Source organism: Uranotaenia lowii, chromosome 3, assembly GCF_029784155.1.
Source record: "Uranotaenia lowii strain MFRU-FL chromosome 3, ASM2978415v1, whole genome shotgun sequence".
In the NCBI taxonomy this organism is placed as follows: Eukaryota; Metazoa; Arthropoda; class Insecta; order Diptera; family Culicidae; genus Uranotaenia; species Uranotaenia lowii.
Genome location: NC_073693.1, coordinates 127,810,014 through 127,821,564, shown reverse-complemented (window position 1 = coordinate 127,821,564; position 11,551 = coordinate 127,810,014). Strand labels below are relative to the sequence as shown.

The 11,551-nt window shown below is 43.6% G+C and overlaps 1 protein-coding gene across 1 annotated transcript; it reads right to left on the bottom strand.

Moving 5' to 3' along the window:
- Positions 1-1,981: 1,981 nt before the first annotated feature.
- Positions 1,982-7,333, bottom strand: LOC129752593 (uncharacterized). The gene has a single exon (XM_055748368.1). The coding sequence runs from the start codon at positions 7,331-7,333 to the stop codon at positions 1,982-1,984; it is 5,352 nt and encodes a 1,783-aa protein (XP_055604343.1).
- Positions 7,334-11,551: the final 4,218 nt, after the last annotated feature.

The following is an 11,551-nucleotide window of genomic DNA, read 5'->3' as shown; positions in this document are numbered from 1 at the left end:
TTTTTTTCTCAGGATTGAAAATTACTCGCAGCCTTCAGGGGCTCGTGATTTAGCTTATTTGGCATGTCAGTTGCTTCCTGAGCAGATGTCCGTGAGTTCGAGCCCAAAAGTAAACCTGGGTCACAGTTGTACCAGATAAGTTTTTCAATGACTGTCAGCCTACTGCTTCGTTGTTATTAGTCGCGAATGACATAAAGATGTTAAAACGACAATAATCGAAACAAAAAAAAAGTTGCTTATTGTGCTATTGCATTGCAAAGTCTTTTAGATGGTCTTTAGTTATTACCAAAAAAAAATCCTCAAATGGAAATAATGAAGACCGCGAGTTATTTTTAATTCTTGGAAAAAAATAGAGTTGTTTTCTTTCTGAAATTTTATCTTAATTCTGTAAGAATTGAGAATTTGGACGAAATTTTAATGATGATTTTATCAAATTTTTCATTTCTTTAACCATAAGTGAAATCGTTTGGCAGTTCTAAACAAAGTTTTCTTGCCGATACTGGGAAGAGAAACCTTTCCTCCTGGCTTACCAGACTCGCCTCATCCTTACCTCTCGATCACCTCAACGCTCTTAACAGACGAACATTATTGTTACCTGCACCAATTAATTTTTTTTAGTTTTTAACATTTTTTTGAAATTTTTTACAACATGTGACTTCAATATTTTTTTTTTAACTCTAGAATGTTTCCCTTATGAAAAAATTATGATAAAAATATTTATTCCAATATGTCAATCGTAAGAGTGAAATATGAACTACATAATTCCATATTTCCAAAGTCTCAAAAAACTTTCAATTTTTTAAGGTAAAAGTTTTCCATGTAGGGTTCATTTGATCCCTAGAGTCCAGGAAGATATATTTTTATTCTGAATCGATAGCGGTCATTATTTGGCACAAAAATACTAATATTTGTTTTATAACTGATATCCATCCATAAATAACCTGATTAAAAGAACTCAACATTGTCTTAAATTTGAAAACTGCGCCTATATTCATGCAAGGACTGTGAAGTAGTGAACAAATTTTTAGAAATTTCTTTGTCTGGAATTTAAAACTGTGAAATGAAAACTATAATAGTGTCAAAAAAGGTCAACGAATCTTTTATCTTTGGATTTTGCTTGATGTTTGCCAAGGGTTAGAGAACCTTGGATGAAGCCAAGTTAAATAAAGGATCAACTCTCCTTCAATTTAAAAAATTACAATTTTTTCCGTGCCACGAAAATGCTAATAATTCATAAACGAACTCATGTACCATCTGTTACCGCAGGGGTTGAAGAGATGATTTATTTAGGACTTCTGAGGTTTCGGAATTGTTTTTGAGATAAGCTGGTTACCTTTGCTGTTTTCACTAACTTGATTTATTTTGAACTGATGCATTACATTTCATTTTCTGGCCTTTTATATTCATTTTCGTCCAGACTCTACGTTCTAGGTCTCAGTTCGGTCGTCCAGACTCTAAAGGTGCTGGGTCTCCTTTCTTTTGAAACTATAGGGTCTGATGAGATCCCCTTTCTACCTATTCAATCTCGAAGCTTCGCGACGCTTACTTCACCGCGTGAAAAGTGAGTGGAGCTGAGATCCCACTTTCCCGTTTTATTGGCACCCCGGATTTCCCTACTGTGAGCACGTTCTTTCTTATGCTGTCAGATTGGAATGAATATGAACGTGCCCCAACATGTAAACAAATCGCTTAATGTTTTGGAATCACCGGTAAGTCTAACAATTTTTCATTCCTAAATTCTTGTGTTTAACATGTTTTTTTTGTTTATTTTAGCTTACATGACTATGCTTAATGCTAGGGTGGGCCTACCTAGAAGGAATAGGCAAAAAATGCAAAAAAAAGGTAGGTTTTGGTGCTATTTTGATGTGTGGTGGTATCACGGTTTGCAGCCTCCCCAAGGTATGCTTTCAGAGGCTGGTGCGGCACGATATGGTGCCCCGGCAGTGGGTTGAGGCCGCAACATTCCGCCCACCAAAATTCTTCATGAATTTTCCCGTTCGGTTGTTGGAAGCTTACTTATGTTGTGTATGGTTTGAGTTATTTCTCCGGACTGGACCCTTACTGTTGCTAACCTGGGATGACCATCCGGACTATCGTGCAACTTCAGCACCCGACCTAATCTCCACTGGGTTGAAAGTAAATTTTTGGATCTGATGAGAACTAGATCCCCGGGAATAATCTCGTTCGAAGGTTTTTGCCATTTTCCTTTGATTTGGAGTTCGGGAATATATTCCCTGTGCCAACGTTCCCAGAAATGGTTCTTCAGCTCCATTATGTACCGGAATCTTAAGTCGTAGGGGACATCTGGATTGGGAAGATAATTTCCGTTTTCATTCTGCTCCTTGATGGGTCGTCCAATCAGCAAATGACCCGGTGTCAAGGCTTGAAGATCGTTTGGATCATTTGAGCATGGAGAAATTGGTCTTGAGTTCATGATTGCCTCAATTTCGATCAACAAAGTGGTAAATTCTTCGAAGGTTAAGCGCGCGTTTCCGGTCACGATGTTGAGGTGGTGTTTTGCGGTTTTTATCGCCGCTTCCCACAGGCCGCCTAGATGAGGGACTCCGGGAACGTTGAAATGCCACTGTGTGCCTCCAGCCGACAGGAAATTAGCGACTCGCTGATTGTGATCATCCGATTGGATTTTTTTGTACCATGCCCGCATTTCTCGCGATGCTCCTTGGAAATTTGTACCATTGTCGCTATAGAGATGTCCAACTGCTCCTCTACGCCCGATGAAACGCCTCAACGCTGCGAGACACGCGGTAGTTGTGAGTTTCGTAACCGCTTCGATGTGAACGGCTCTTGTTGCGTAGCATACAAATATAGCGATGTACCCTTTCGTTGATGTTGCGCCTCTGCCGCGACGATCGACCAATGTGATGGGGCCACCGTAATCGACTCCGCTGTTGAAAAATGGGGGGGCCTGATTCACTCGTTCTGGTGGAAGCTGTCCCATGATTGGCTGAGTCAAACCACGCTCTGGGCTCTTTCGATAGCACGGAATGCAGCTCCAAACAGTATTGCGTGCCAAATTCCTTCCGTTTGGAACCCAAAATCGTCGCCGAGTGAACGCCAGTAGTGCTTGTGCTCCGATGTGATGATTCTTCACGTGTTCTTGATGAAACAAAACCTTCGCTAAACGACAACCTGCGGGTAGGATCCAAGGGTGTTTCGACTCGTAGATCATATCCGCCCTCGCCAACCTGCCGCCCACCCTGAGGAGTCCACCATCCAGAAATGGTGTTAATGGCCACAGTTTACTCTTATGCGGCAAGGGTTCGCCTTGTTGAAGTGCCGTGATTTCAGCGTCGAACGCCTGATGTTGTGAATATCGGACGAGCATTCTTTCACCTGCCTCATAGTCACCCACTGATAAAGGACCTGTGTTTCGGTGTTCTCGGGGGAGTTGAATGTTGACGACGAAACGGATCATCCAGGATGTAACTCTGACCATAGTTCGATAAGATGAATACCTCGCTATGATGTCATCTAGAAGATCGCTAGCTACCATGTAGTAAGAAGCCACCTCTGCTGACCTGCGCTTCTCGTTGTCCATCGCCTCCTTCTCCTTTGGCGCAAGATGAACTTCTTGCGGCTCTCGTAAACTTTCAGGTTCCCAGTCCGGACCCGACCACCACAGATGATTTTCAGCAAGTGACACGGGAGCTGCACCTCGACTTAAGAGATCGGCTGGATTCTGATGGGTGCGTACGTGCCTCCAGTTGATTGCAGGAAGAATCTCGTTGATCTGCACCACGCGATTTGCTACGAACGTCTTCCATCTTGATGGGTCACCCGCTATCCACGCTAAAGTCGTCATCGAATCACTGAAGGCTAAGGTTTGGTTGATCTCTAGGCGAAGATTCTGCTTGACCGTCTTTATCAATTCTGCTAATAGTGCGGCAGCGCACAATTCGCTGCGAGGAATCGTTGGGCGATTGATCGGACAAACCTTTGACTTCGAGCACAGAAGGCGCGAACTGGTGTTACCATACTTGTCAATGGCGCGTAAGTAGATTACCGCCCCATATGCGAGCTCCGACGCGTCACAGAAACCGTGTAGATAGATGCGTGTGGGTTTGTCGATCGAGATGCTTCTCCTAGGCACCTTAATTCTCCAGACTTCTCGTAGATGGGTCAGGTACGTCCTCCATCGTTGGTTGAAAGAGGCCGGTAGCGGGTCTGACCAGTCACTGGCAATCTTCCATATCTCCTGCATGAAGACCTTTGCAATAGTTACGACGGGTCCGATCAATCCTAGAGGATCAAATATCTTCGCTATCGTTGAGAGCACTTGTCGTTTGGTGAATACGGCTTGGAAGGGATCACAATTCGCCACAAACACGAACAAATCACTGCGACACTGCCATTTTAGCCCAAGCGTCTTGATTGTTGGGTCGGGTTCGAGGTCTAAGGCCAACTCACTTGCTCGGTCGTTGGGTGGAACAGCTCGCAGCACTGAAGATTCATTTGAGGCCCACTTGCGAATGGGAAATCCTTTCTGTAGGAGTCTAGTCAGTTGCATCCGTTTCTCGATGGCTTCCTCGACGGTGTCAGCACCGGTCAAGCAGTCGTCGACGTAGATGTCATTTTCCGATTCCTTCGCTATCGGAAACTCGTTGCCCTCATCGATGAAAAGTTGTTTAAGGGTGCGTGTTGCCAGAAAAGGTGCGCATGCTAAACCAAACGTGACTGTGTTCATCCGGTACTCAGCCACCTTTCGACCCGGCTCTTGCCAGATCATACGAATCCGATCGCTATCCTCTGGTGACACTCTAACCTGCAGATACATTTTCTCGATATCTCCGGTTAATGCAACTCGATGGGTTCGGAAATTGAGAAGAATGCAGTAAAGAGACTTCTGCACGACCGGCCCTGTCATCAGCAAGTCGTTGAGCGTCACTCCGTTGCTGGATTTCATCGACCCGTTGAAAACCACTCGAAGTTTCGTCGTAGTTCTGTCCTCCTTCAGCACGCAATGGTGAGGCAGGAATATCGTGCGTTGCTGTTTCGTAGATGGCTCTGCTCTGCTTATGTGACCCGCTATGATAAAATTGTTGATGTATTCTTCGTACATCTTCTGACGTTCTGGATCCTTGTTCAGCCGTTTTTTCAGAAGATCAAACTGCTTTAATGCCTGGTACCCGGTCTCCGCAATCTCGACTGGATCTCGCTTGAACGGGAGTTTTACGACGTACCGCCCAGTATGGTCCCTGGTGGTGTGCTGTCTGTAGTGGTCCTCACACAACCGCTCTTCCACTGAGAGGTGGCGCTGCGGCACGAGGGTTTCCAGTTCCCAGAATCGAGAGACAAGTTGGTTCACTGTTGGTTCAGGTTCTGCTTCGTCATCAGACAGAGAAGTCATGAGACACAACGAGGGCTTGTTGCTGGCAGCTTCGGTGCGGCATTCTCCTGCGACGACCCAACCTAGAACTGTCTGCTGCAACACTGGCTTGCTTGGACCCAACGAAATGCGCCCGCCTTCCAAAAGCTGATAAAACACCCCGGCACCGATGAGCAGGTCAATAGAGGCTGGTTTGTTGAAATGCTCGTCTGCCAATGGTATGCTGGTATTCAACTTCCAACTGTCGATGTCGAACTGACGATGGGGTAACTGATCGGAGATCTTGTCCAGAATGGCACACTCCAGAGTCATCTGCAGGTTGGAATGCCTAGATCCGATGTTTACGAACGCTGCTTTCCTCAATTTGGTTGACATTCCCGATATTCCCTTCAACGGTATGTCGATACGGTGTGTCTCGGGCTGTAGTTGCTCAACAAGCTTGGTGGTGACAAAGGATGCTTGAGATCCCGAATCAAGAAGAGCTCGTGCCGAAATACGTTCACCTGATGCACTAGTCACCCAGATGATAGCCGTGGCCAGAAAAACAGACGAAAACGAATCCGAAGCTACATGGTTCACCGTTCCAAATGACAGATGTACCTGCGCTGGAACCAGGCTATCATGGAGCAATGTGTGATGAGCTTCGTTGCACTTCCTGCACCTTCCGGCATCGCAAGTTGCTACACCATGCTTAACGCGCAGACAGTTGGTGCAGAGATCCATACGATGTACTGTTTGTAAGCGTTCAGCAGACGACATCGATCTGAACTTCTGACAAAACAGTAGATAGTGGGGTTTTTGTTGACATACGTTGCACTTCGCACTGGCGCCTATGCCCGTGCTGATGAAGCTTTGGCTTCGCTGCTGACTGCGATCAAATCTTCCGGACGATGGACGATGCGGAGGATTTCCCGATGGACGATGCGGAGCACCTCCCGATCGAAACGAAGAGTTATGCGCAGTCTCGAGCGCGTAGGCACGCTGGTCGATGAATCCAAGAAATTCTTCCACACTGGCTGGGAATTCAAAGATGGCTGTCCGGTCGATCCAATGTTGGCGCGTTTCGACATCCACCTTCATTAGTAAGAGGTGGATCAACCAACAATCCCGTTCCTCCCGTCGAAGGGCTGCTAAGGCTCGAGTTACATCATCCGCTGTGTCGTGCAGTCTCCGGAGCAAGAGGCCGGTTGCTACTGTAAACGACGGAATTTCAATGAATCGCTGAACGTGGTGAGCGACGATAAGATCCTTTCGATCGAACCGTCTTTTTAGAGCTTCGAGAGCGCCATCATAAGCGCTATCTTCCACCCTGACATGCTTAATAACTGCTGCTGCCTTACCCGATGTATACGTCTTGAGGTAGAACAGCTTCTGTGCCTTCGACAAATTCTCGTTTTTGTCGACTGCGCTGAGAAACAAATCGAAAAACGACGACCATTCACTGTATTCGCCGGTGAAAGTTGGTAGTATCCCTTTCGGCAAGTGAAGCTCCGGAGCAGTGAGCCGTACATGGGACCGGATTTGGGTTGCGCCTCCACCATCCGAGCTCTCCTGGATGAAATTCGCACCGACTGCTGGTGCTTCCGGAGCTAGTATCGATGAGTCTCGGCCTTCCTCTTCGGTTCCAAATGATTCGGCATCGTTGCTTCCGCTGTCTTCCTGCTTCGTGTCCTTCGGTTGCTCCATTGGTGCTAGAAGCTTGGAGATTCCGCCGTTCAACTTCGCTTTCGACGCGTTGAATCGCTTGATGATTGATTCCTCCTCATCCAAATGCTCCTCGATGTCGTCAACGGCAATGCATTGGTCGAGAATGTGGTTTTGAATTGCACGAAAATCCACCAAGAGGTCTTGGAGGCATTCGAGCTCCGCTTTCAGGTGCTCCAGGGCAGTTCCCTCAGGATTGAGGGCCTCGATGCGCTGCTCTGCTCGCCTGAGCCTTCCTTCGATGGCTGTCCGCTTCCTCAGAAGTGATTCCATGTTGTTCATCCTGTCTACAGCGCCAAATGTTACCGCAGGGGTTGAAGAGATGATTTATTTAGGACTTCTGAGGTTTCGGAATTGTTTTTGAGATAAGCTGGTTACCTTTGCTGTTTTCACTAACTTGATTTATTTTGAACTGATGCATTACATTTCATTTTCTGGCCTTTTATATTCATTTTCGTCCAGACTCTACGTTCTAGGTCTCAGTTCGGTCGTCCAGACTCTAAAGGTGCTGGGTCTCCTTTCTTTTGAAACTATAGGGTCTGATGAGATCCCCTTTCTACCTATTCAATCTCGAAGCTTCGCGACGCTTACTTCACCGCGTGAAAAGTGAGTGGAGCTGAGATCCCACTTTCCCGTTTTATTGGCACCCCGGATTTCCCTACTGTGAGCACGTTCTTTCTTATGCTGTCAGATTGGAATGAATATGAACGTGCCCCAACATGTAAACAAATCGCTTAATGTTTTGGAATCACCGGTAAGTCTAACAATTTTTCATTCCTAAATTCTTGTGTTTAACATGTTTTTTTTGTTTATTTTAGCTTACATGACTATGCTTAATGCTAGGGTGGGCCTACCTAGAAGGAATAGGCAAAAAATGCAAAAAAAGGTAGGTTTTGGTGCTATTTTGATGTGTGGTGGTATCACGGTTTGCAGCCTCCCCAAGGTATGCTTTCAGAGGCTGGTGCGGCACGATATGGTGCCCCGGCAGTGGGTTGAGGCCGCAACACCATCCTTACACCTTAAGCAAATAAACTTGAAATAAAACGCTATCCTAAAATTCAATAGACTACGATTTAATTTTTTTCCCAAAATTATATGAAGAAATTAAGAAAATAGGATCAGGAATCCCCATTTTCCTTATATTTTCGATCTTTTTTCCCTCTAAAATTATGTTGTTTGGAAAAAAAATACTTGGTTCACTTTAAAGAAATGAGTTTATGTCATTTAAATAGGAAAAAGAAACAAAGAAAACACTCATCATCACTATTCATCGACCCTGATACTTCAACCTTTGTCATAGACCTGAATGCATCTGATTCTCGCAAACGGATGAATTAATTTAAAAAAATAAAACAAACTACGGATCTTTAGTGCCGGAAAAACAAACCAAAAGTAATTAATTTTTCAATTAAATTTTAATAAAAATGATAAAAAGCCCGGCCGAACTGGATGGTCTGTTGAGTGTGTGGTATTTTAAGCGATGTTTTTATTTCCGCTTCTTTGCTCTCGGAAAAACGAGCTTTTTAAAAAAATGGGGATCCTGTTGTTTTTAACCCATTCCTGGGTGTAGCACACATATGATCACAAATAAGTTCATTTATGATGGCTGAACCTTCCTCCATTTCGAGTTTCCAAACGGAAACGGATAAAAACCTCAACCTCTGAACCCCGATCCTAGGTTCACTTATCGGAAATTGTTTGCTGGCAGGGGAAAAAAATGACCCCAATGTTCTGGAGCCGGGAAAAATATTTTTTTTCCATCCCGAATCAGGTGGCAGCAAAAAAAGTGCACACGTTCGAATTGAAATGAATAATTGATGTTTATCGGGAAATGAATCCCAAACCCTGGAATCCGATTTAAATCGGATAGGATCCACCCATATGGCTAGCCACCCACCCACATTTCGAGACTTGCCTGAAAGTTCGCCAATAGGGCCAATAATTTAAAAACGTCATTTAATTCCAGAAACAAGTCTCGTCTGGTTTAAAAAACCTTCAACAGATGCCAGAAGCGGCTGCGATGGAAAATTTATCCAATTGAAGTAAGTTCCTAGGAATGGTTTGGAAAGCGTAGAAGAGAAAAAAACCTGCCCGAGATCAGCGCCCGTTTGTCGAATATTAGCGCCGAATAGTCGATGAGGGATATTTGAAAAATTCATTCACAGCCAGCTCTTGAAAGCTGAAGCACTTTTCGGTAAATTACACCTCCGGGGCAAAAAGGAACGCACTCTGAGGGTCCACCAGGCCGGGTCCATTGGAATCGAAACAATTCGGTCCCAGGAAGGGACACCGGAGCTGAAGCGAGAGTCAGTCAGCCATCAAAAAAAAAAATCGGAAAAACTTTAAAAGAGCCAATCCAATCGAATTAGAAACACTCAACTCAAGAATAGCTTCATGGTGTCTCCCAGCAGCGGCAGCAGCTTCAGAACTCGAAAATGCCAGCAGAAGTAGCCAGTCAGAAGCCTTCGAGGAGAGCCTTCATCTTTTGGTTCAATGACGCCGGCTGAGCTGGGATTGGCCAAAAGGTACCATTTGTTCAATGAGAAAAACGCGAGGTGTAGTTTAAATTGCCTCGGGCCAAATATTTGGAGCACTTGAGAACTGTTTCTGAATCAAGCGATCCTTGGACCATTTTCTCCTCAGGGGCATTCACTTGCCCAGTTGTGCGCTAGAATGTGACCTCTAGCCGTGACCTGGCTTATGTTTCGAAGAAAAAGAAGTAGTGATGAAAATCATTGTTTTTTCTTGAAACATTTTTGCTTTAGTAGATATTCAAAACAAGTGCATAAAAAAAGGTTGTCAAAAAATTTTCAGCACGTGTGCCGAAAACACCGGAAAATTTCATAAAGAAACCTGGTAAAATCCGTGCATATGATTTCATAAGTTGATTTTGTATTGAATATTCAGGCAAACCCGAATAAACAGGACAATCTGGCAACCTTAGCACAAAAGCTTTGTACATTCGAGAAAACGCGCTCTTCATTTTTAAGAAATGTGAAATTTTTGATGAAATTAAAAAAAAATAAATCTCAAAATTGCACAAAATGTGGTTTTAAATGTACCAAACGATTTGGCATTGTAATTTTTGAATAAATCATTTTTGCATTTTCATTCCTCTGAGTGTCTCAAACTAGAACCATAAAATGTAATGAGCATCCAGCTTTATTGCAGTATTTATAAACATGCTAGCTGATCACGTACGAACTTCGTTTCGCGTTTTCAATCATTAGTACGTGAACGTGACAAAAACAAACGAACAAACGAACAAACAAACGAACAAACGAACAAAAGAACAAACGAACAAACGAACAAACGAACAAATGAACAAACGAACAAACGAACAAACGAACAAACGAACAAACGAACAAACGAACAAACGAACAAACGAACAAACGAACAAACGAACAAACGAACAAACGAACAAACGAACAAACGAACAAACGAACAAACGAACAAACGAACAAACGAACAAACGAACAAACGAACAAACGAACAAACGAACAAACGAACAAACGAACAAACGAACAAACGAACAAACGAACAAACGAACAAACGAACAAACGAACAAACGAACAAACGAACAAACGAACAAACGAACAAACGAACAAACGAACAAACGAACAAACGAACAAACGAACAAACGAACAAACGAACAAACGAACAAACGAACAAACGAACAAACGAACAAACGAACAAACGAACAAACGAACAAACGAACAAACGAACAAACGAACAAACGAACAAACGAACAAACGAACAAACGAACAAACGAACAAACGAACAAACGAACAAACGAACAAACGAACAAACGAACAAACGAACAAACGAACAAACGAACAAACGAACAAACGAACAAACGAACAAACGAACAAACGAACAAACGAACAAACGAACAAACGAACAAACGAACAAACGAACAAACGAACAAACGAACAAACGAACAAACGAACAAACGAACAAACGAACAAACGAACAAACGAACAAACGAACAAACGAACAAACGAACAAACGAACAAACGAACAAACGAACAAACGAACAAACGAACAAACGAACAAACGAACAAACGAACAAACGAACAAACGAACAAACGAACAAACGAACAAACGAACAAACGAACAAACGAACAAACGAACAAACGAACAAACGAACAAACGAACAAACGAACAAACGAACAAACGAACAAACGAACAAACGAACAAACGAACAAACGAACAAACGAACAAACGAACAAACGAACAAACGAACAAACGAACAAACGAACAAACGAACAAACGAACAAACGAACAAACGAACAAACGAACAAACGAACAAACGAACAAACGAACAAACGAACAAACGAACAAACGAACAAACGAACAAACGAACAAACGAACAAACGAACAAACGAACAAACGAACAAACGAACAAACGAACAAACGAACAAACGAACAAACGAACAAACGAACAAACGAACAAACGAACAAACGAACAAACGAACAAACGAACAAACGAACAAACGA

Bases quoted from the DNA above. Each gene is read 5' to 3' on its own strand.
- LOC129752593 (XM_055748368.1), bottom strand. From the start codon at position 7,333: ATGAACAACATGGAATCACTTCTGAGGAAGCGGACAGCCATCGAAGGA.